This window comes from Cajanus cajan, chromosome 8, assembly GCF_000230855.2.
Source record: "Cajanus cajan strain Asha chromosome 8, NIPB_CcT2T_4, whole genome shotgun sequence".
In the NCBI taxonomy this organism is placed as follows: Eukaryota; Viridiplantae; Streptophyta; class Magnoliopsida; order Fabales; family Fabaceae; genus Cajanus; species Cajanus cajan.
This window is the reverse complement of record NC_138524.1, coordinates 50,737,701-50,758,842: the sequence shown is the minus strand read 5'-3', so window position 1 is coordinate 50,758,842 and position 21,142 is coordinate 50,737,701. Positions and strand designations below refer to the sequence as shown.

The following is a 21,142-nucleotide window of genomic DNA, read 5'->3' as shown; positions in this document are numbered from 1 at the left end:
AGATCCGAGACCTAAACCCGACTGTCGCCCTCCATCATCTGACCACTGCCTTAAAGTCGGGACTGTTTGCCAACAGTATCTGCAAGAAACCACCTACTGACATGGATGACCTACGTCGGCGGGCTGATAAGTACATGCAGATGGAGGAACTAGCCGAGTTCCGCAATCAAGCTAGGGCGAAGATAGCCATCAAAACCGAGAAGCCAGTCGAGAACAGCTATCGGAGTCGACAGAAAGAGCTTGTTCCCCGAGAGAAACCCGCTCGGGGACCGAGGTATTCTCATTACACCCCACTAAACACTAGCCGATCGGCTGTCTTAGATCAGGCACTCGCATCGGAGGTCTTGGCAGTGCCGAAACGAGCCTCAACTCCTCCGCGCGCCGACACAACCAAGTCTTGTAAGTATCATCGAAAATGGGGCCACTCAACCGAGGAGTGCGCGGCCTTGAAAGATAAAATCGAGGACTTAATCAAACAAGGGCAGCTTCAACGTTTCGTCGATCGACCTCGCTCTCCCCAACACGATGATCGTCAGCATCGTAGAGAACAGCCTGACCGAGACAGATCCGACAAGCATCCTTACAGGGAACAAAGTCGGTCGAGGGGCCGAAAGGAAGACGAGTCGGCCACCCAACCCCGAAGAATCATCAACACCATTGCCGGTGGATTCGTAGGCGACGGCTCCACCTCTTCAGCTCAAAAAAGACACCTGCGAGCTGTCTGAGCTGTACACTCAGTTAATCGCACTCAGCGAAGGTTGCCAGCCATCACATTCACCGAGGCTGATTTTAAAGGTATCGATCCTGATCAAGACGACCCCATGGTCATCAGCGTCGAGATCCACAACTGCATTGTCCGGAAGACGTTGGTCGACCAGGGAAGCTCGGCCGACATCCTCTACTGGAATACCTTTAAACAACTTGGCATACCAGAGGCCGAGTTGACCCCCTACAACGAGCCCTTGGTTGGATTCTCTGGTGAACGGGTCCAAACCAAGGGCTACATCAAGTTATCCACTTGCTTTTACTTCGATGGAGCCGAAGCCCGAGACATCCCGGTCAAGTACGTGGTTGTGCACGCCAACACGTCATATAACATCCTCCTCGGAAGGCCTTCCCTTAACAAGTTAGGTGCAATCGTGTCAACTCCACACTTAGCCACGAAATTTCCCTATGAGTCGGGCCGGATCATTACAATCCACGCCGATCAGAAAGCGGCTAGGGAGTGTTATTTTGCTAGCCTTCGGTTACCTCGTCTTGAAACAGTCGAACCGCGCGGAATAAAACGCGTGCACACGATAGCACAAGAACATGACCCGACAATTATAGACTTCGATCCTCGAATGGAACAAGACGAGAGGGTCGAGCCGATTGAAGACCGACACCCAATTATCATTGGGCCAACTGACATACATGTGACCTACCTGGGATCCAACTTGTCCAAGATAGAAAGGCGAGAAATCGAACAAGTCATCAAGAAAAACAAAGACCTTTTTGCGTGGCGGCCGGCCGATATGTCAGGAATCGACCCCAATTTCCTATGCCACAAACTCTCATTCTGCCGAGAGGCGAAGCCGATCGCCCAACGAAAAAGAAAAGCGGGGGAAGAGAGGAAGAAAGCAATTGAAGAGGAGGTTTCCAAACTGATGGATGCGGGCTTCATCCGAGAGGTTCAATACACAACATGGCTAGCCAACGTCGTCATGGTTAGGAAGCCGAATGGTAAGTGGCGAATGTGCATTGATTATACTGATTTGAACAAGGCGTGTCCCAAGGACGCCTAACCATTTCCGAACATCGATGGATTGGTTGACGGCGCGGCCGACCATCAGTTCCTAACTTTTCTTGATGTCTACTCCGGATACAATCAGATCCGAATGCATCCCCAGGACGAAAAAAAAATAGCATTCGTCACTGAGTCGGACAACTACTGTTATCAGGTTATGCCGTTCGGCTTGAAGAACGCTGGAGCTACCTATCAGAGACTCATGGATAGAATCTTCCACAAACAAATAGGGAAAAATTTGGAAGTATACGTCGACGACATGGTGGTCAAATCACCTAACCTTGCTGACCAACCGGCCGACTTGGCCGAAGTATTCCAAGCATTACGAGAACACAAAACGCGTCTCAATCCCGATAAGTGTGTGTTCGGCGTATCCGAAGGAAAGTTCCTGGGCTTTATGCTCTCTAGCCGAGGAATTGAGGTAAATCCTGACAAGTGCCACACCATCTTAGATATGAGAAGCCCAACGAACATCAAAGAGGTCCAAAGATTGTCCGGCTGATTGACCTCCTTGTCTCGTTTCCTCCCGTGCATGGCCGAAACAGCTAAACCGATCCTCAACCTGTTAAAAAAGGCTGACCGGTTCAAGTGGGAGGATGAGTGTGAAGCCGCATTCCAGCATTTCAAGAGGCAACTCGGGACACCCCCAGTTCTGTCTAAGCCGATACTTGGATTAGACCTGATCGTATACTTGGAAGTTTCCAACGACGCCATAAGTGTCGTTATGATCTAAGAAACGGACGGCCGTCAGCAACCCATATATTTTGCCAGTCGTGTCTTACAAGACGCCGAGCGCCGATACCAACTCTTGGAAAAGGTAGCTCTAGCACTGATTTACACGGTGCGACGTCTTCGACAATACTTTCAGTCTCACAAGGTGGTGGTCCGAACTGATTGCCCGATAGCCAAGGTATTCAGAAAACCCAAGATCGCAGGCCGAATGATGTCTTGGTCGATAGAGCTTTCTGAGTTCGATGTTAGATTTGAACCGTGGGGTTCCATCAAATCGCAACATCTGTCCAAATTCGTTAATGAGCTATCTCCACCCGGAAACTTTGAAGACAATACTTGGACCATGCATGTTGACGGATCTTCCAATCAGCAGGGAAGCGGTGCCGGCATAATCCTGGAAAGCCCATCTGGTATTACCCTCGAGCAATCACTACGCTTCGGCTTCAAAACGTCAAACAACCAGGTAGAGTATGAGGCTTTGCTTGCCGGCATGAGGTTGGCTGCCGAGATGGGAGCCACAAAAATTGTGTGCTGGACCGACTCAAAGGTAGTGGCCGAACAGGTCAATGATAACTTTTAAGTCAAGGAAGTGAACTTGTTGAAGTATTACTGTCTATTCAAAGGGATGAGCGATCAATTTCATGACGTGCAAGTCCGACACACACCGCGTTGTAACAACGAAAGAGCCGACCAGCTAGCTCGTTTGGCTAGTAGTCGAAAACCAGGACAGCTTCGAACAACCATCCACTTGGAACTACCCACGTCAAGCATTCCACAAGAGTGCATGCCGGTTGAAGAACCCTCAAGTTCATGGATGACCGACATCATAAACTACATTGTTAAGGGCACGGAGCCTGTCGATCCGGTCCAACTCAAGAAAATCCGAACCCAATCAACCCGATACTCCGTGGTAGCCAGAGAGTTGTATCGACGAGGCTTTTCCACACCTTTGTTGAAGTGTATCGACCAACAACAAGCCAATTACGTCATGAGAGAAGTCCATGAGGGAATCTGCGGATCTCACTCAGGAGGAAGGACACTAGTCGCTAAAGTGTTGAGGGCCGGTTACTATTGGTCGACCCTGAAGACCGATTGTGCAGAATATGTGAAGAAGTGCAAACAATGCCAACAACACGGTAACTTAGTCCATGCCTCGGCCGAGCAGTTACACTCGATCAGTGCCCCTTGGCCGTTTGCTCTGTGGGGCATCGACATTCTTGGCCCGTTCCCACTCGCCAAAGGCCAATGCAAATTCCTGGTAGTAGCTATTGACTATTTTACCAAGTGGATTGAAGTCGATCCGCTCACCACCATAACGGCCGCTAATGTTCAAAAATTCGTATGGAAAAACATCATCACCCGATTCGACATCCCACACGCAATCATCTCCGACAATGGACTTCAATTTACAGATAAAAAGTTCAACACCTTCCTTGAGAACCTCGGCATCCGGCATCGATTCACGTCTGTTGAACACCCACAGTCCAACGGTCAGGCCGAAGCCGCCAACAAAGTTATTCTAATCGAGCTAAAAAAATGGCTCGGCTCGGTTAAAGCAGCCTGGGCTGAAGAGCTCCCCGAAGTTCTCTGGGCATACAGGTGCACGCCCCAATCAAGCACAAAGGAGACGCCATTCCGATTGGCATACGACACAGATGCTATGATACCAGTCGAAGTGGGCGAGCCTTCATTCTGACGGACGCACTTTCACGAGGAGTCCAACGATGGTGCAATTCGAGTCGAACTGGACGTCTTAGATGAAGTCCGAGAGAAATCCCAAATTGTAGCCGAAGCGTGTAAACAACGAATGACTCGGCGATTTAACTCCAAGTTAAAACCAAGGAATTTCCAAGAAGGCGATCTTGTTTGGAGGTCAACTGGCTCGGCACGGCGCAACCCGACTGAAAGGAAGTTGGCGGCAAACTGGGACGACCCATTCAGAGTCTGACACACTCTCAATAACGGCGCGTACAAGTTAGAAGAATTGTCCGGCAAGGTCATTCCTCGGACATGGAATTCTACCCATTTGAAGACCTATTATAGTTAGAATTTGATTCATGTACGCATGTAAATGTCTTACGATGCACTCTTTTCCTTGAACCGGTCTTTTTTCCTCTTAAAAAATTGTGAAAAGAGGTTTTTGGCCGGCAAGGTTTTTAACGAGGCATCCATTCATTAATGACAATACAGTTCAGATACCTATGATTCATTTTACATTTCCACAAAAATTTTCTAAGTCTTCCCTCCCGAGATCCCTCTCGGTCCAAGATGTGGCTTTATATTTCAAGTCTTCCCTCCCAAGATCTCTCTCGGCCAAGGACGTGGCTTACGTTAAAATCTACAAGTCTTCCCTCCCGAGATCTCTCTCGGCCAAGGATGTGACTTACGTTAAAATCTAAAAGTCTTCCCTCCCGAGATCTCTCTCGGCCAAGGATGTGGCTTACGTTAAAATCTACAAGTCTTTCCTCCCGAGATCCCTCTCGGCCAAGGATGTGGCTTTATATTTCAAGTCTTCCCTCCCGAGATCTCTCTCGGCCAAGGATGTGGCTTACGTTAAATTTTCGAGTCTTCCCTCCCGAGATCTCCTTCGACCAAGAGACGCCTTTCAATTATTGTCTCCCTTCCGAGTGTCCTCACGACCAAGGACGTGACTTTAATTAAATTATTTAGTTCCCCCCCCCGATTTGGTTCATTACATTAATGTTAAATTTGGAGTACGCAACATTTGACGAGAACAAAAACAAGTTGCATTACAAAACGGGCACTACTGGCCCAGAATTACATGAAGCTTAAAGGGCTCTATCGGCCCGGACATACAAATCTAATACAGAAATAACCCTACGACTCGGCCTCGGGCTCCCCTTGGGTCGGCGCCTCCTGCTCAGCCACTTCATCATGCACCTGTTCTACACCACTCGGTCCGGCCTGGTGGCGAACAGGAGCTTCGGCGTCCAGCTGTTCATTCGGGGGGATTTCGGTTAGATTGACATATTTCCCCCGATAGAAATCCATGGCCATATCAAACTAGAAGTCCGAAGGAAGGCTTCCGAAATGCCGAGCTTGGCGTGTCGCCTGTGCGAAGCCGGCTTCATGCTGAGACAGAACCTTGCGCCTAGCCCTCTCTCGATACGCCCCGTAGGATTTCTTCTCGGCGTCCAACTCGCTGGCCAGCTTCGTTGATTTCTCGGCCTCAGCCTTCAACGCATTTTCCAGCCATTGCACTTGGAGCATCAGGTCATCATTCTAACGACCACGGCGGACCATCTCGGCTTCGAACTTCTTCTCGTTCGACTGCGCCTCGGACAGAGCAGCCAAGGCTTCCTGCATGGACTTTTTCAACTCAGCAAGCTGTCGGCGCAGACTCTCAGCCTCAACACTCGGCTGCATCATGATGCTTTGAGCCAAAGCCAAGGATTGAGCTTGAAACTCGCAGAAAAAGGTCCACTTGTTGGCCGCACTCATATGCCCCAGCATCGCCTCACCCGATTCCGATGTCAGGTCTTTGCTCAGATGCTCCTGAGCACTAACGTTGGAAGCCAAAAAGTTGGGACTCACCAGTCCCTGAGGAGCCACCAACACCGGCAACCTTTGTTGCTTTTGCTTCCTCGCTTCGGCCTCGGCCCTTGCTTCATCGACCTTCCTCTTAACAACCCTCGCCTTGTGAGCGTCTTGGGATTGCTTATCTTTCTGAGGTTGGGGCCGAGACGTCTCTTGTGCCGGAGTCCGATTTCCCCCATGCCCAGTCGGCGTCGGCATCGGAGCTCGGCCCCAGATCAAATTGCGGATATCCAAGTCATCACTCCCGCAGCTCGTCATGATACCTACACACAAATTAGTCAAAATCAATGACAACACATGAATTTAAATATAGGACAGATGCTATACCGATTAAATCATCAAACGGCTGCGACGACTTCGTTAGCCGAACGAGTTCCCGGCACGGCAAGGGCCGACGTAACTTCTATAATATTTTCAAGTCTGCTTGCTCCTCTCGAGACATTTTAGACTTAGACACCACATTGTACTTCCTGGGCGCCCGAGTCCAATATAGAGGGAATAATGCCTTACCCTCCGCATCGAAGAAATATTTGTTGCCGTTTTCGGGCCGGATCATCACCTTAAAAAACCCCACTTTAAACCCTTTGTAGGACGTGGTGAATGGATGTAACAAGCAATGCTCCGTCCGGAACAAAGATAACACTTCGCCTTCCTCTTCGGCCGAGAGGCGTAATAGTACAAGAACAAGTGGGGCGTCGGCTCGATGCAAAGAGCTATACACAATTGCCAAAATCCTTGCATAGCGGCCCAAGTGTTCGGATGAAGCTGTGTCGGCGCCACATTAAGCAGCCAAAGTACACCCATAAAAAACTTCTCAAAAGGAAGAGTCACCCTCAAATCACGAAAGAAGTAGTCATACATGAAAAAGAAGTTGTATTTGGACCTCTCTCGGCCCAAGAAGACAAAGTCAGAATCTGGCGATCCGTCATTTCTGCACGGCTCGAAGAAAAAACCAGACGGCACCTCATTCTCCGGAAGGGTGACAAAGTCCTCGACATCGAACAGCAGAGTGATGGCACTCTTGTCGGTATAACGAGAAAAGACGCTACCCACTTCCCCATGCACCCATCTATAATCGGGGACTTGTATGGGGCTGAAGCTGCGAGCCCGTGTCGGCAGATCCAGTCCTACCACTCCCAGAAGAGCCAGTTTGTGAAACCCTATCATCCATATCCCTTTCTAAATCAGCCATAGAAACGTACCTTGAAATGAAGTCGATCTCGGTTGGTAGCTAATGCTCAATATCAACTTGTATCGGCTCGGAGCAGATGAAGACAGGAACAAGTGAACGCATCGAATGGGTCCCCACCACCCCTATTTATAGCACTCTTAGGAGCCGCTAACCAACCGTCACACCCCTACGAACCGTTGGATCAGTTTGATCCAACGACTCACAAGCCACAACTTTTCAAATCCCCCATCATTAATGTCCAACGGTTACAAACCCAACGGTTACAACCCTTCACGTTCCCACGTTTAATGCTCAATGGTTATAACTTTTCACGTTCCCACGTTTATTACTCAACGGTTATAAACCCCCACATCCCCATGATTAATACTTAACGGTTACAATTCCACACTCAAACCCAACCGTCACAACTTCAAAGTCATTCTTACCCTTTACGTCGTTACACTCCTTAAGGCTAGGGGGCTTGTGTACCGGAAGGACCCTGTCGGCCACGTGGACCGGCACGACATGTCCTATCAGATATTGACGCAGCCTTGTGTACTGAAAGGACCCTGTCGGCCACGTGGACCGAGAACCGTATCCTTCCCCTATCGGCTCGGCCAGACGACGAAGACGACGTCTCGGCCGTTCCGTATCGGCTCGGCCGAAGGTCAACAGAGACAGAATAATTAGAATGACGATCATGATTAACAAGGGACAAGACACAATTAAGGCATAACCCGCCGATTAACATCATATTACCTAATTTGGTAAATGTCAGAGAAGGCCCACCATGCTCAGGCCCATGTCAGGTATTATAAATAGGTCACACGTAACGAGGTATGTCACTATTCATCTTACTATTCTAGAAAATCGTGCTTGTCCTGACTTGAGCGTTGGAGTACCTTTTGCAGGTACCTCCCCCCTCTGAAGCATCCACCTGGAGCTCTCGTTCGGCCTCTACCTACTCGAAGATTACGAGTGTATCCTCAGACAGGTACAATTCCTTTTTTTTTTTAATCTAAAAGGGTATTTTTATATTACATTTTAATTTGTCATGTATTTCTTAACTATTTTATTATTTATTAATATTGATTTGATTATAATTAAATTATTAAACTTTCAACAGTGACTTTATCGAATCAATCATTTGTTTGAACTCAAATTGTAAATTATATTTACTATACAACACATAATAGTATTTATTTCCGAACCACAAGAGAAAAAAATCTGGAAAAAATATTTGTACAAGTGAAAAGTAAATAGGTATTTATTAGTAAGCTTTCATTAGTTGTAAATTGAAATTTCTCGACAAAATTAACTTCCTTTAAAAACTCCATTAAATAAACCGAGAAACATAACATTCAATGATGACAAAAGTTAAAAATTTTATAAGCAAAACAAACTATTATTGATTGAAATGAAACTTTATTGATATAAAATGGAGAAATGAGTATGACACTGAATTTCAACTAATCGTTTCATATTTTGTCTAAGAAATCTTAACTTGCTATCTATGTAATAAGATAGAGTGTTATTTTTTATTTATTATTTTAAATTTAAAAAAATGGAATAGTTTGAAAATATAAATAGGTCACAAATATCAACTTATATATATTAAACATAAATTTTTATCTCGCGTGAGAGAGTATTTCTAGGAAATCTTTTTTTTAATAAAAAAATTTATAAAACTTTTTTTAACTTCTTATCTAATTCAATTTTTATTTATTATAATTATTTATAAATTAAATACTAATATTTTAAAATAAATTATAAATAAATAAAAATAACTTTCTATTATTATACAAATTATTTATCATAAATTTAAAATATAATTTATATATCTAAAAATATTTTTACATATTAATTTTAAATATAATTTATATATTTAAATATAATATTTATTTATATATAATTTATTATAAAATTTACTTATAATAAATTTGTCTGTACATTTCGAAGACTAAAATCCTGGTTACAAATTCTTGTCAGACCAAAAAGCAATCACCAAAACAAAATCTGAAAAAGTTTAAACCCTAAAACACGTGTGCAACCCAATGGATATTAAAAGGAGTCCGTAACAACTTATACAGTACATTGATACCTGATATAATTATTATGCTCCCCACCCATTAAACTGCGATAAAGCTTCGTCAGCAAAATAATAGCTGTTGTATAGAAGTTGAATTCAACACAATACCAATGGCTAATGGCATATGTTAAACTGACATGCCTATCGTGATCGAGATTTTGTTTACCACATTAAGCACAAATTTAATGTGCAAGAACTTTAACGATTCGTAAGAACTTACACGCTCTATAATATCCAAATACAAGTATAAAAATAAAATTTCACTATTAAATAATTATAATCGTTACAAATTTTTTTTCTTCTTAATTATAAAAAAAAATCAAAATTTCTGTATCACTTATGTCTATCATTAATCTCTAAAGTTGGTTTAGTAATAAAAGTATATATAAAATATTAAGTTCAGTTATTATTATTATTATGAGGAGAGTTATAATAATACTAGTGTAATTTTTAGTAAGTATTATATCGCTCAATAACTTTATATTTAATGTAAATTTTGTAAATTTAACTATTAGATTGAAAGTTTTTTTATTTTTAGATTATATATACAAAATTTTATATTAATTCAAGATAATTTGATATTTCATTCTTATAAAATAAAATTGATATAATATATTCATTTCAAAATATATTAAAATATAAATACTTTGATTACACATATAAAGTGATATGAACTTTCAATCTATAACAGTTAGATTTAAAAAATTCACATTTAATATACAATTATTAAACGATAGTATAATATTTAGTAAAAATTACATCAGTATTATTATAATCATCCTCTATTATTATTATTATTATAATTTTTACATATATAAAAAAATACCGATGTATGTTATTAATTATTGGCATTTGTCAAAAATAAATAATGCTACAAATTTAATTATTTTCTTGAATTTGAACCAATGGTTGATGCTATAAAAGCTACCCCATGCTGATGACCTATTCCCATCAAATTACTAATAAACTACTATCCATATTCTAGCAACTCAAATGGCTTTAACGGGCGTGCAACATGCAAACGAAGAAGAAAATCTAACTTTCAACCTTCACAGAGAGAGGGGTTTGTCATACTCCTATCTCTATCTATTTCAAGAATTTTGGTGCCCAGGTGGTGCTATTCAAGGTCTTATCAATTTTCAAAAACACTTTCAAGCAAAAGACAGTGATGTTATTGTTGCTAGCTTTCCAAAAACAGGCACTACCTGGTTGATAGCACTTTCTTTTGCCATTGTCAACCGCCAACACTTCTCCATAGAGAACCATCCATTGCTTACTTCCAATCCTCATAAACTTGTGCGTTCCCTTGAATTTAAGATCTTTTGTGATGATGTCCATGACCCAATTCTACACCTATCAAAAATGACTGAGCCAAGACATTTTAGTACCCACACTCCACTCACTTCATTACCCATGTCAATCATTGAGTCTAGTTGTAGGATAATATATATATGTAGAAACCCATTTGACACTTTTGTTTCAGCATGGACTTACTTCAATAAAATAAGGCCTAGGTTTTTAGCACTAGAAGAAGCTTTTGAAATGTATTGTAATGGGATAAGTTCATTTGGTCCATGGTGGAGCCATATGTTAGGTTACTGGAAGGAGAGCATAGCTAGACCAAACAAAGTTTTGTTCTTAAAGTATGAGGATCTTAAAGAAGATGTCAATTTTCATGTGAAAAGCATTGCAGAATTTTTGGGTTGTCCTTTCACCAAGGAGGAAGAAAGTGATGGAATGATTGAAAGCATAATGAAGCTATGCAGCTTTGAGAAGATGAAGGCTTTGGAAGTGAACATGTATGAAAAATTAGACACAGTGATCGATAATAAGTTCTTTTTTCGAAAGGCTGAAATAGGAGATTGGGTGAACTACTTTTCCCCTTCTATGATACAAAAGTTGTCCAAAATCATTGAAGAAAAATTAAGTGGATCAGGCCTATCATTTAAAATGCATTCTTAAAATTACCAAGATAAGTGGCTACACAAAAACCACGCAAATGTAGTTGTATTTTGTTACAAAAGTGTTATTTGTGATTTTTCCTTTTCCAAAATAAAAGGTTATCAATAGTTGTAAAGACAAGTCGCTACCTTTGTTGTTACCATCCAATGTCAGTTGTATGGAAAATGTGTATTAATGTTTTAAGTAATTAAAGGGTTTTTTTTTTCTGTTCAATATCTATGGATTTAAATGAATTTACTCTTTTTATTCTAAGGAGATTTTTTTTATTAAGTTGATAAAGATGTACTTCAACTCATATTCAAACAACCAACGACATTAATAAAACACCACTGATAACTAAAACACCACTCTGCCAACAACAAGAATGGAACTTTATAGCATCCAACATATGCAACAAATCAACGACACCTTTAAACCATCGATATATACCAAATAAGTGATACCGGTACGGCTACAAGATCGGTAATGTTATCAATTATATTACAAGATCTTTCGTTAATGTAAAAAGAGAATTCTTTTATGCACTTTTTATGTCGGGTGTTATTCACGTAATATGTAACACTTGACATAAAAAATGATACAATGATATATATTTATAAATATATATAAATATTCTATGACATGTTAACTTACACGTCATAAAATATTCTTTTTATAAGGTAGATTTGACACCTGTTATAATGTGTTAGTGAGCCTGAGAAGAAGAAAAAATATTCTATAATGGGTGAAATCGCACGTGTCACAGAAAAGTTGTTTTTAAGACCCAAAATCACATAATTCATATTCATGCTTCATTGTTGATCGTCTCCATCGTGTGCTCCTCTACCAGGCACTACTTCTCCACATAATACCTTTGTTGCATCTTCAACCGTCTTCGCTGCTCCTCTACCTTCATTCAAGTAGCTGCTCTTCGTCCTCAACCTTTGCTCAATTCTTGTGTCCTCCATCGTCATCTAGTTCATGTCCTAGATTCGTTTCATTTTCTATTTTCTCTTTAATTTTTGTTGTGTTTGATTGATTGTATGATTCATTGATGTTTTTATGTTGTTGAATGATTTGGAGGATGATATGATAAAATGGTTGTGGTTTGGGGTTTTTTCGGTGATGCATGCCAAATGCTTGTATATTAAAGCAAAATTTTTAGACAAATTTATTAGTTATTAATTTTTATATTAATTTTCTAACTTTTTGAATAGCAAAATCATTTATCAATGTTTTATAATCAAGTAATTCTAGCATTTTTGTTCCTGTGTTAGGATACACACTTCACTTATCCTTGTTGTAGCGAGTCTGATCCTGGGTCTCGGTCTTCTCATTCCTATCCGGGTAGTCCGATGTGAGGGGGGTGTGCCTGCAAAGACACTCCAACGCTCAAGTAAGTGCTCGGCGTAATAAATGTGGTAGTTGAAAGTTAGTTACGTACCTCGCTAGGGTCCTATTTATAGTGATTCTTATTGGGCTGCGATTAAGGACTGAGCCCCGGGAAATTAGGGGGCTAATCCGGTGCATTACATAAATTAACCTCTCCATAATTATCCTAGCGTAAATCCGTGACTTGGCCGAGCACACCGACACGTTCCGTTCAGATTGTGAGTGGTCGGTGGGCTCGGGTATTCGACCTGGTCGTCCACGAACTCGGGTATTCGGCCTAGTTGGCCACGAACTCGGGTATTCAGCCTAGTCGGCCATGAACTCGGGTATTCGGTCTAGTCGGTCACGAACTCAGGTATTCGGCCTAGTCAGCCACCATATGGTATAATTTTACTCTCAAATAAGATGACTAATTTATTTAATATATCTTGTAAAATTGTTCATAAGATTTAAGTAATTTTAATTTTTGAAAACTCCTTTCGACAGGAGCAATTGTTATTCGTGATTTTCCTCTCACTTTTTTTAAATATAAACTTGTTCTTATATCTCTCTTATCAGTAGTAACAAATTTATCATGAGCATCCTATTGAGATTGAATTAACTCTTCAACTTTTCTCTTTTCCTTTAATTTTTTTAATTAGATTTATATTTTCTACTTCACATTTTATACTACTACAACTCAATGAAATATAATAAAATAAAATAAACGAGTAAAACAAAAGTATTGCAATAAATAAGAGAAAAGGATGAAATTTGACAAAACCCGGAAACGATAAGAATTAGGCGTTGATACTATTCACCGCAATAATTTGAGATCAATTATCCTCTATAGCAATTCTCTTTAAGTCTCCATATAAAAATGATAGAAAGGAAAAAAAGAATGAAAAGATCAACAAAATTTGAGATAAAAAAATATTAAATTTGTAAAATATATAAAGAAAATGAATTGATACCTATTATCTTTTTTCTCACCATTTAAAACAGTTTTGAAAATACTAACATTGCAAAAAAAAAAAAAACACAAAAAAATAATAATTAAAAAATGGTATTAAAATGAATAGTTAACTACAAATATGATTAATTATTAGTTTCGAGACTACTGGAAGTTGAGCTCTTAGATTTTTATAACATTAGTCCAGGACAATGGACGTTTAAACTTGAAACTTTTTACATGATAGGGGTATTAAGGATTCTAAAATTTGGAGGCGTAAGTCCATTCTTGATGGCTTTGCTTACCACACGATCCTAGTTGTATATATACATGCACATAATCCTATTAGATATTATATTTTTCAATAATTTAGATATTAATAAATAACAACTAGTTAATTGAAAAATTTGTCAATTATATATATTCTCTCATTCATGCTTCTCTTTTATTTTCTTACTCCATAATAAATAGTAAAGATTATAATAAAAATTGATATTTAATGCTTAATTGATATTATAAAATTAAAATTAAAATGAGACACTGTTTTTTCTTTAGCTAAAATAGGAAAATACATAATTATTCATTTATATATAAAAAATAATTAGGAAAAGAGTATTTAAGAATAAAAAAAATCCAGCCAAGTTTCATGCTAAAACTTAAACTTAATCACGTCAACCCAAACAAGGAAACTATGGATTAATAGAAATTTAAGTTAATTAATTTAACATTCATCTTTCACAAATTTGATTTTGCTCTCGCATTGTGGGTACAAGGTTAGACTTGGAAATTATTTAGGAATTGGTAGTTATAAATATTCAATTTAGAGTGCAAATGAACAACTAATCATGTTCCTGCGTAGGAACACTCCTCTCTTCGTTCTTCTTGCTTGATCTTCTAGGTCTTCAGTCCCGATCGAACACCGTCTTTAAAGGGTGGGGAGGGTACCTGCAAAGGCACTCCAATGATCAAGTAAGTGTTCGGTATAGAGCAATAAATGCCTTTATGTTGAATAGTAACGTACCTCATTTATGTCACATCACCTGTGTATTTATAGTGATATGCGTGGGCCTGGTGGGCCTTCCTTCTTGGGAGATGGGTAATACGTGATTATCCTTAATCGTTGCTGATTAAGGACGGTAATTATTGTGTAACAAGTAATTATTGTCGAAACCTCATTCTGTCAGTTCTTCGGCCAGGCGCACGGCCGAAAGGGTGTTCAGCCTATCCTAGGGCCGAAGGGGGTGTTCGGCCAGGTGCAAGACCGATAGAGTGTTCGGTCTACTCCAAGGCCGAAGGGGTGTTCGGCGTATGCCAATGCCGAGGAGGGGTTCGGCATATGCCAATGCCGAAGGGGTGTTCGGCATGTGCCAATGCCGAGGAGGGTGTGTTTTGATACCAAAGGGATACTTGTCCTGTCCTTGGTGGTGGTGGAAGTATTGGGCCTATTCCAAGGCCAAGGGGGTGTTCGGCATATGCCAACGCCGAGGAGGTGTTCGGCCCCACCTCTAGCCGAAGGCGTGATGTGTTTCTTATCGGCTCGGGCACCTCTTTCGACCTATTGTCTGAACGGAGGAGTGCCAATTGGCGTCCTGTCGGATCGGGTACCCCTATCGGCCTATTGCCTGACCAAAGGGGTGTCCGCTAGTACACTACCCCCGCAAGCCCGAGGATGAAAGACGTGGGGGTTATTGAGATGGTTCGGGAATTTTTAGGGTTTTGATTTTGGGGAGTTGTGTGCTTCGGGGGGTGTGCCATTTCGATGGTGACCGTTGTATGCCATAGCCGCCTTTGGGTTCCGCGCCCTAGGGTTGTGTCTATTCACCTTCAGGGGCATTGATTACGAGGCTCTTGGGTTATCGTGCATGGTCTATATAAGATATGGGGGTGGAGCTTCATTCTCCACGCTTTCTCGACACTTTCCCCTTATCGTTTCTTCTCTGAGCCGAATACACCCCAAAGGTTGGTGTTTTTCTTTTCATCTTTGTTCCATTTTTGTGATAATGGCCACCAAAGGTGTCACATTGTCGTCTGGGTCCTCGGCCAGTGGTAGGGTGTCGGCACAAGATGTTGAAGCCGAGATGTTAGCTTTTAACGCAGAGGTGGAGGAGGTTTGTGGTCCAATTGGGTCAGGACCGGAACGTAGTGGGGGTGGAGGGAGTTCATCCGGGTCGGAATTTCCCGACGCCGAGATGAGTCCCGGCGATTATAGACAGAAGTATCCTCCTTGTGATATACCTGGGTACGACTGGGTCGATGGTGAGGTGGCGGCGTATTTCTCTCGTTTTCACGAGAGGGCTGCCGTAATACGTCTTCTTGGTCGGTGCACGATGGGCCGATGGGAAGGTTGGGATCCTTACCCTATAATGTTGCGACGATGCCGGGTCGAAGGTCCAGGGGAGCTCGATCTGGTTTTTCTGGCGAAGCGGGAGGGTCAGGGAGATTTCTTCTACATGTACGAGTGTTTTTTTCGAGAGTTAGGGATGTCGCTCCCTTTTGATGAATTTCAGATGGGGGTTCTTCGTGTGTTGAATGTGGCACCGACCCAATTGCACCCGAACACGTGGGCTTACATGCAAGCGTTTCGGGTGCTTTGTAAATATCACTATATAGAACCAACTGTAGGTTTGTTTTTTACATTTTTTCTGTACGCGACCATCCAATAAAACTGTGAAGTGGCTGTCCTTGACTCGGAATCCCGACCGACCGTTGCTGACACCCTTTACATCGTCCTTTAAGGGTTTCAAATCCGGGTTTGTGAAAGTAATCATAGACCCCGTTGCCGGCTGGAGTTATTTTTACGATGCCGAGCAGAAACCCCTTTTTCCCTTTTATTGGACTCGGCAACCTCGGAAATATGATGACTTTCCGGAGGATATGATGACTGATGCCAAGTTGTCGTCCTTAGACGTTCTTAAGGGATTGCCGAAGTGCATACCCTCTCGGTTTCTGGTGTTGCTGCCCAAATCGCCTCGGCCTCGTTTTGACTTAGAGGGTATGTTTTGTTACTTCCGATTGATTGTGCTTGTTAAGTTGATGTGTGACTTGTTTGATTTTTGCAGGTTGGATGGCGCAACAAGGATTGGGACTGTCGTACCGGCAATTGATGAGGAGCAAAGCCCCGGCCGGGACCTCCGCCGAAAATCATCGTAGTGTTGCCATTGATCGGCAACCTCAAACCACGGATGCTGCTCGGCCCACGCCACCTGTTATTGCCCTTCCCGATCCCAGGGGCAGGAAGAGAAAAGACAAGGGGAAAAGGAGGGCCGATGCCGTGGGTATGGAAACCTCTCGGCCCAAGCAACGAAGAGTGGAGGGTTCTTCCACGGATTTGGCCGTACCTTCGGCCATCGTCGCCAACGACTTTTTATCGGAGGAGATCAGGCCGGCCCGAATGATGTCTTCTGATCTGTTATCGGCCCAAGGGCATGTTATGCTTGATGCGGCCACTCCTTCGGCTCGGTGGGCGATGGCATGTGAGTTGCACATGAGGGCCACCGCCATATTTCGGAAGATGGCCTTGGAACCGATGGGGGACATGCATAATCTCCAGAAGAGCCTGGAGGACACTAAATCGGCTCTGCAACAATCCCTGTCGGCTCAAGAGACTTTATCCGAGGAAAAGGCGTCGTTGGAGGCCGAGGTGGCTCGATGGAAGGAAGCGAACGGTGGGTTGGAGGGCCGAGTTCTGGCGGCGGAAGATGCCGAGCGCATGCGGGTCGAGGAGGTGAAAGAGCTCCAAGCTGAAATGGTTCGGGTGAAGGCCGAAGCTGATGCTGCGATGGCAACCTTCCGGGCTGAATGTGAGAGTAAGATTGTGAAGGAACATGAAGAAGGATTTTGGCATGCAGTTCGGCAAGCCAATCACTTCGGCGCCTTTCCCCCGGACTTTTCATTCGAGCTGAGTAAAGACTTCTTCCAAGGGGAGTTTATGGATTTCGCTAACGCGCCGGATGACATGGAGCCGGACGAAAGGGCACCCCCCCGTTCGGCCCCTGTGGAGGATCCAGGAACAACCTTGAGTGAAGATGAAGAGACCGAGGAGACCGGGAACGCCGACTGAGGGATGCGTCAATCCTTTTTGCTTTTTGAGTATACATCTTTTTTGTGGATGATGTATAGATATAGGGATATTTATTTTGATTATTATAGGCCATTTGAGCCGTAGAACCATTGTACCCTTCGGCCGTTAGTGCCGTTTTGACAGTTCTAATGAAATTATTTTTCATGTCCATTCGTATGAGTTTGTGACCGATTCGACTTTAAAGACCAATTCTAACAGTCCTAAGATTTTTCCATCTTTCTTTGGCCGATAGGGTTGGTACTTCGTTTTTGGTGGGCAGAAATAACTGTAATGTTGGTGTGGTAATGGTTGTTTGATCGGAAGAGAATTTCGGTCTCGACCTTGGCCGAACAAGGGCACTCGGGGGGGGGGAGTGCTCGCCCTTGACCGAGTAGCTAAACTCGGAAGGGAATAAGCGTTCATCCTTGGCCGAGCGAGGTAGTTCGGGAGGGAATTGATTTTTCATCCTTGGCCGAGCGAGGTAGCTCGGGAGGGAATTTATTTTTCATCCTTGGCCGAGCGAGGTTGCTCGGGAGGGAATAAGTGTTCGTCCTTGGCCGAACGAGGTAGTTCGGGAGGGAATTGACTTTTCATCCTTGGCCGAGCGAGGTAGCTCGGGAGGGAATTTATTTTTCATCCTTGGCCGAGCGAGGTTGCTCGGGAGGGAATAAGTGTTCTTCCTTGGCCGAACGAGGTAGTTCGGGAGGGAATTGATTTTTCATCCTTGGCCGAGTTGGTACTCGGGAGGGAATTGCTACTTCGGCCTTGGCCGAGATTGCTCGGGGGAGGATTTCGTGATTTTAACTTGTGACTAAATTGGTTTAGTGAAAATTTTCTCAAAAAGAAGCTTGTTTCATTGATATGGTGCCTCGTTAAAAACCTTTTCTCGGGAAAACCTCTTTTCACATTTTTCTAAGAGGAGAAAACCCGGAAGAGGAAAAGAGTACACCGAAACAAAATTACAATTGGCATGTTAGCTAAAGTAATGTTTCAAGTGTGTTGCATTCCAAGTGCGGGGTATAATCTTTCCATTGAGTTCTTCTAGTTTATAAGCCCCGTTCTGTAGGTCGTGCCTTATCCGATACAGCCCATCCCAATTGGGTGCTAACTTCCCCTGAGATTTATCTTTTCGTGCTTCCCCTGTGACTCGCCATACTAAGTCCCCTGCTTGAAACTGACGAGGTTTTACCTTCGTTCTGATCTTCCTAGCTGCCCTGGTCCGGCAAGCTTCCATATTGATCAGGGCCGACTCGCGTGTTTCATCGACTAGGTCCAGCTCTATGTTGAGAGCTTCCCTGTTGGTATCATCTTCAAATTGCTGTCGTCGAAGTGAAGGTTCCCCGACTTCTACCGGAATCATGGCGTCGGTACCATAGGTTAACCGAAATGGGGTCTCTTTGGTAGAACTTTGAGGAGTACAGCGATAAGCCCAGAGAATCTCTGGTAGGTGATCTGGCCATGAGCCCTTGGCTTGCCCGAGTTGTCGCTTCAATTCCTTGAGGATAACTTTGTTTGCAGCTTCGGCTTGTTCGTTGGACTGAGGATGCTCAACTGAAGTCATTTTGTGTTTGATGCCCAACTCTGAAAGGAAGTCATTGAAGCGCCGGTCGGTGAACTGTAATCCGTTGTCAGTGATCAAAGCATACGGGATGCCGAAGCGTGTGACCACATTTTTCCAAAAGAACTTCTGGACGTTGTTGGTTGTTATGGTGGCCACTGCTTCTGCCTCGATCCATTTAGTGAAGTGGTCTACCGCTACGATAAGAAACTTCATTTGTCCTTTGGCCGGTGGGAAGGGTCCCAGTATATCCATGCCCCAAATGGAGAAAGGCCAGGGGGTGGAGATAGAATGCAACTCTTCTGGAGGTTGATGTGTTAACGGACCGAATCATTGACACAGTTGACACTGCCGAACGAATTCGGTGCAATCAGTGGTTAAGGTCGGCCAATAGTATCCTGCACGGATGATTTTGGCTACGAGGGTTCAGCTTCCCGAGTGAGTTCCACACATGCCTTCATGGACTTCCCGGAGAACGTAGTGTGGTTGTTCAGGGGTGAGACATTTCAGGAGTGGTGTCGACAATCCTCGCTTATAGAATTCCCCGGCAATCAAGGTGTATCGTGCTGCCTTCACTCTCAATTTTTTAGCTTCAAGAGGATCCTCGGGTAATTCTCCAGTTTGAAGGTGATGTGTTATGACATCCATCCAGCAGTGGTTTCCCGGTTCCACCTGCAGACACTTAACTTCATTAATGCTCGGGCTCGGAAGCTCTTGTTGTATCATACTTCGCAAATGGCTGGTTTTTTTAGTGCTAGCCAGTTTGGCTAGCTGGTCGGCTCTGGTATTGTGTTCCCGGGGAGTGTATGTGACTTGGACATCCTCAAAACTGTTTTTTAGTCTCTGGAAGGCATGGAAGTACAAAAGCAAGGTCGGCTCTTTAACCTGGAAAGTGCCGTTGACTTGCCCTGTCACTACTTGCGAATCACTGAAGCACTGGATTGTTGCAATGCCCTGTCGCCACCGGCCCGAAACGGGCTTTCGGCATTCGCGAAGGATGGTTGGACTCGCTTTTATTTTAGTTTTGAAAATGTATTGGATTATTAGAACGACTTGTTCTCAAACTGAGACCTTGTCGATCTTATCCAATTTATTTATTAAAAGTCTCACCAATCCATGTTAATCCCAAGCGGGACCCTCCATGGATTAGCGGTTTTCGTAAAAGGAGGGTTCGTGGAGTCGCCACCAATGTTTTACTCAAAACATTGGAAAAAGGGATAAGGCAATCGATTCAAAAATCGACTTCGGCCATTACAACCAGAGTCGGGTAAGGGAGTCGGTTACGCGTGAGGAAGGTGTTAGCACCCCACAGCGCCCCTTTCGGGTTCCCTATGACAGATTATTTCTAAAATAACAATATAAAATTACTAAATTACCCCTATTTATTCTAAGCAATTATAAATTAACTATCTACATGATGACAGTTAAATATGCACACAGAAAGCAGTAAAAGAAGGGATTTTTAGAAAAGAAACCTCTTGAAGCGTGCTTTTTATATATCAAGTAAAACTGGGAAGCTTTTTGGCGTTCCCTCGCTCTACAAGCCCGCTCACTCCTTCCTAAAAATAATTTTTGACTTGGAAATCCGGAGGATTTCCCTTCGACTAGGTTCGATCCTCAAGCAAAATGGCTCGGGGCTCAAGAACTTCGTCGGATCAACTCTCCGAGTGATTTCTAGGGCAGAACACTGCTCAAAAACCCCAGAATACTCAAGGAGAGGGTTAAAACTGTGTGTGAAAGTGTCAAATGACGTCCAATTGACGTCATATTTATAGGGAACAGGTGCAATACGGGCTACAGAATCAATACGGCCGTATTGAAATTTTTGAACTTCAATACGGCCGTATTGAATTCAATACGGCCGTATTGAAATTCAGAAATTTCAATACGCCCGTATTGAGTTCACTGCGGCTGTATTGAAGCT

The 21,142-nt window shown here is 43.0% G+C and overlaps 3 protein-coding genes across 3 annotated transcripts; all 3 read left to right on the top strand.

Annotated features, from left to right (window-relative positions):
* The first annotated feature begins 821 nt into the window (after nt 1–821).
* LOC145950510 (uncharacterized) lies at nt 822–1,784 on the top strand. The gene has a single exon (XM_083061600.1). The coding sequence runs from the start codon at nt 822–824 to the stop codon at nt 1,782–1,784; it is 963 nt and encodes a 320-aa protein (XP_082917726.1).
* Nucleotides 1,785–2,318: 534 nt separating this feature from the next.
* LOC145950509 (uncharacterized) lies at nt 2,319–3,098 on the top strand. Its single transcript, XM_083061599.1, has 2 exons — nt 2,319–2,507; nt 2,655–3,098. The coding sequence occupies exons 1-2, from the start codon at nt 2,319–2,321 to the stop codon at nt 3,096–3,098; spliced, it is 633 nt and encodes a 210-aa protein (XP_082917725.1).
* Nucleotides 3,099–10,063: 6,965 nt separating this feature from the next.
* LOC109817194 (cytosolic sulfotransferase 15) lies at nt 10,064–11,905 on the top strand. The gene has a single exon (XM_020382409.3). The coding sequence runs from the start codon at nt 10,330–10,332 to the stop codon at nt 11,296–11,298; it is 969 nt and encodes a 322-aa protein (XP_020237998.2). The 5' UTR covers nt 10,064–10,329; the 3' UTR covers nt 11,299–11,905.
* Nucleotides 11,906–21,142: the final 9,237 nt, after the last annotated feature.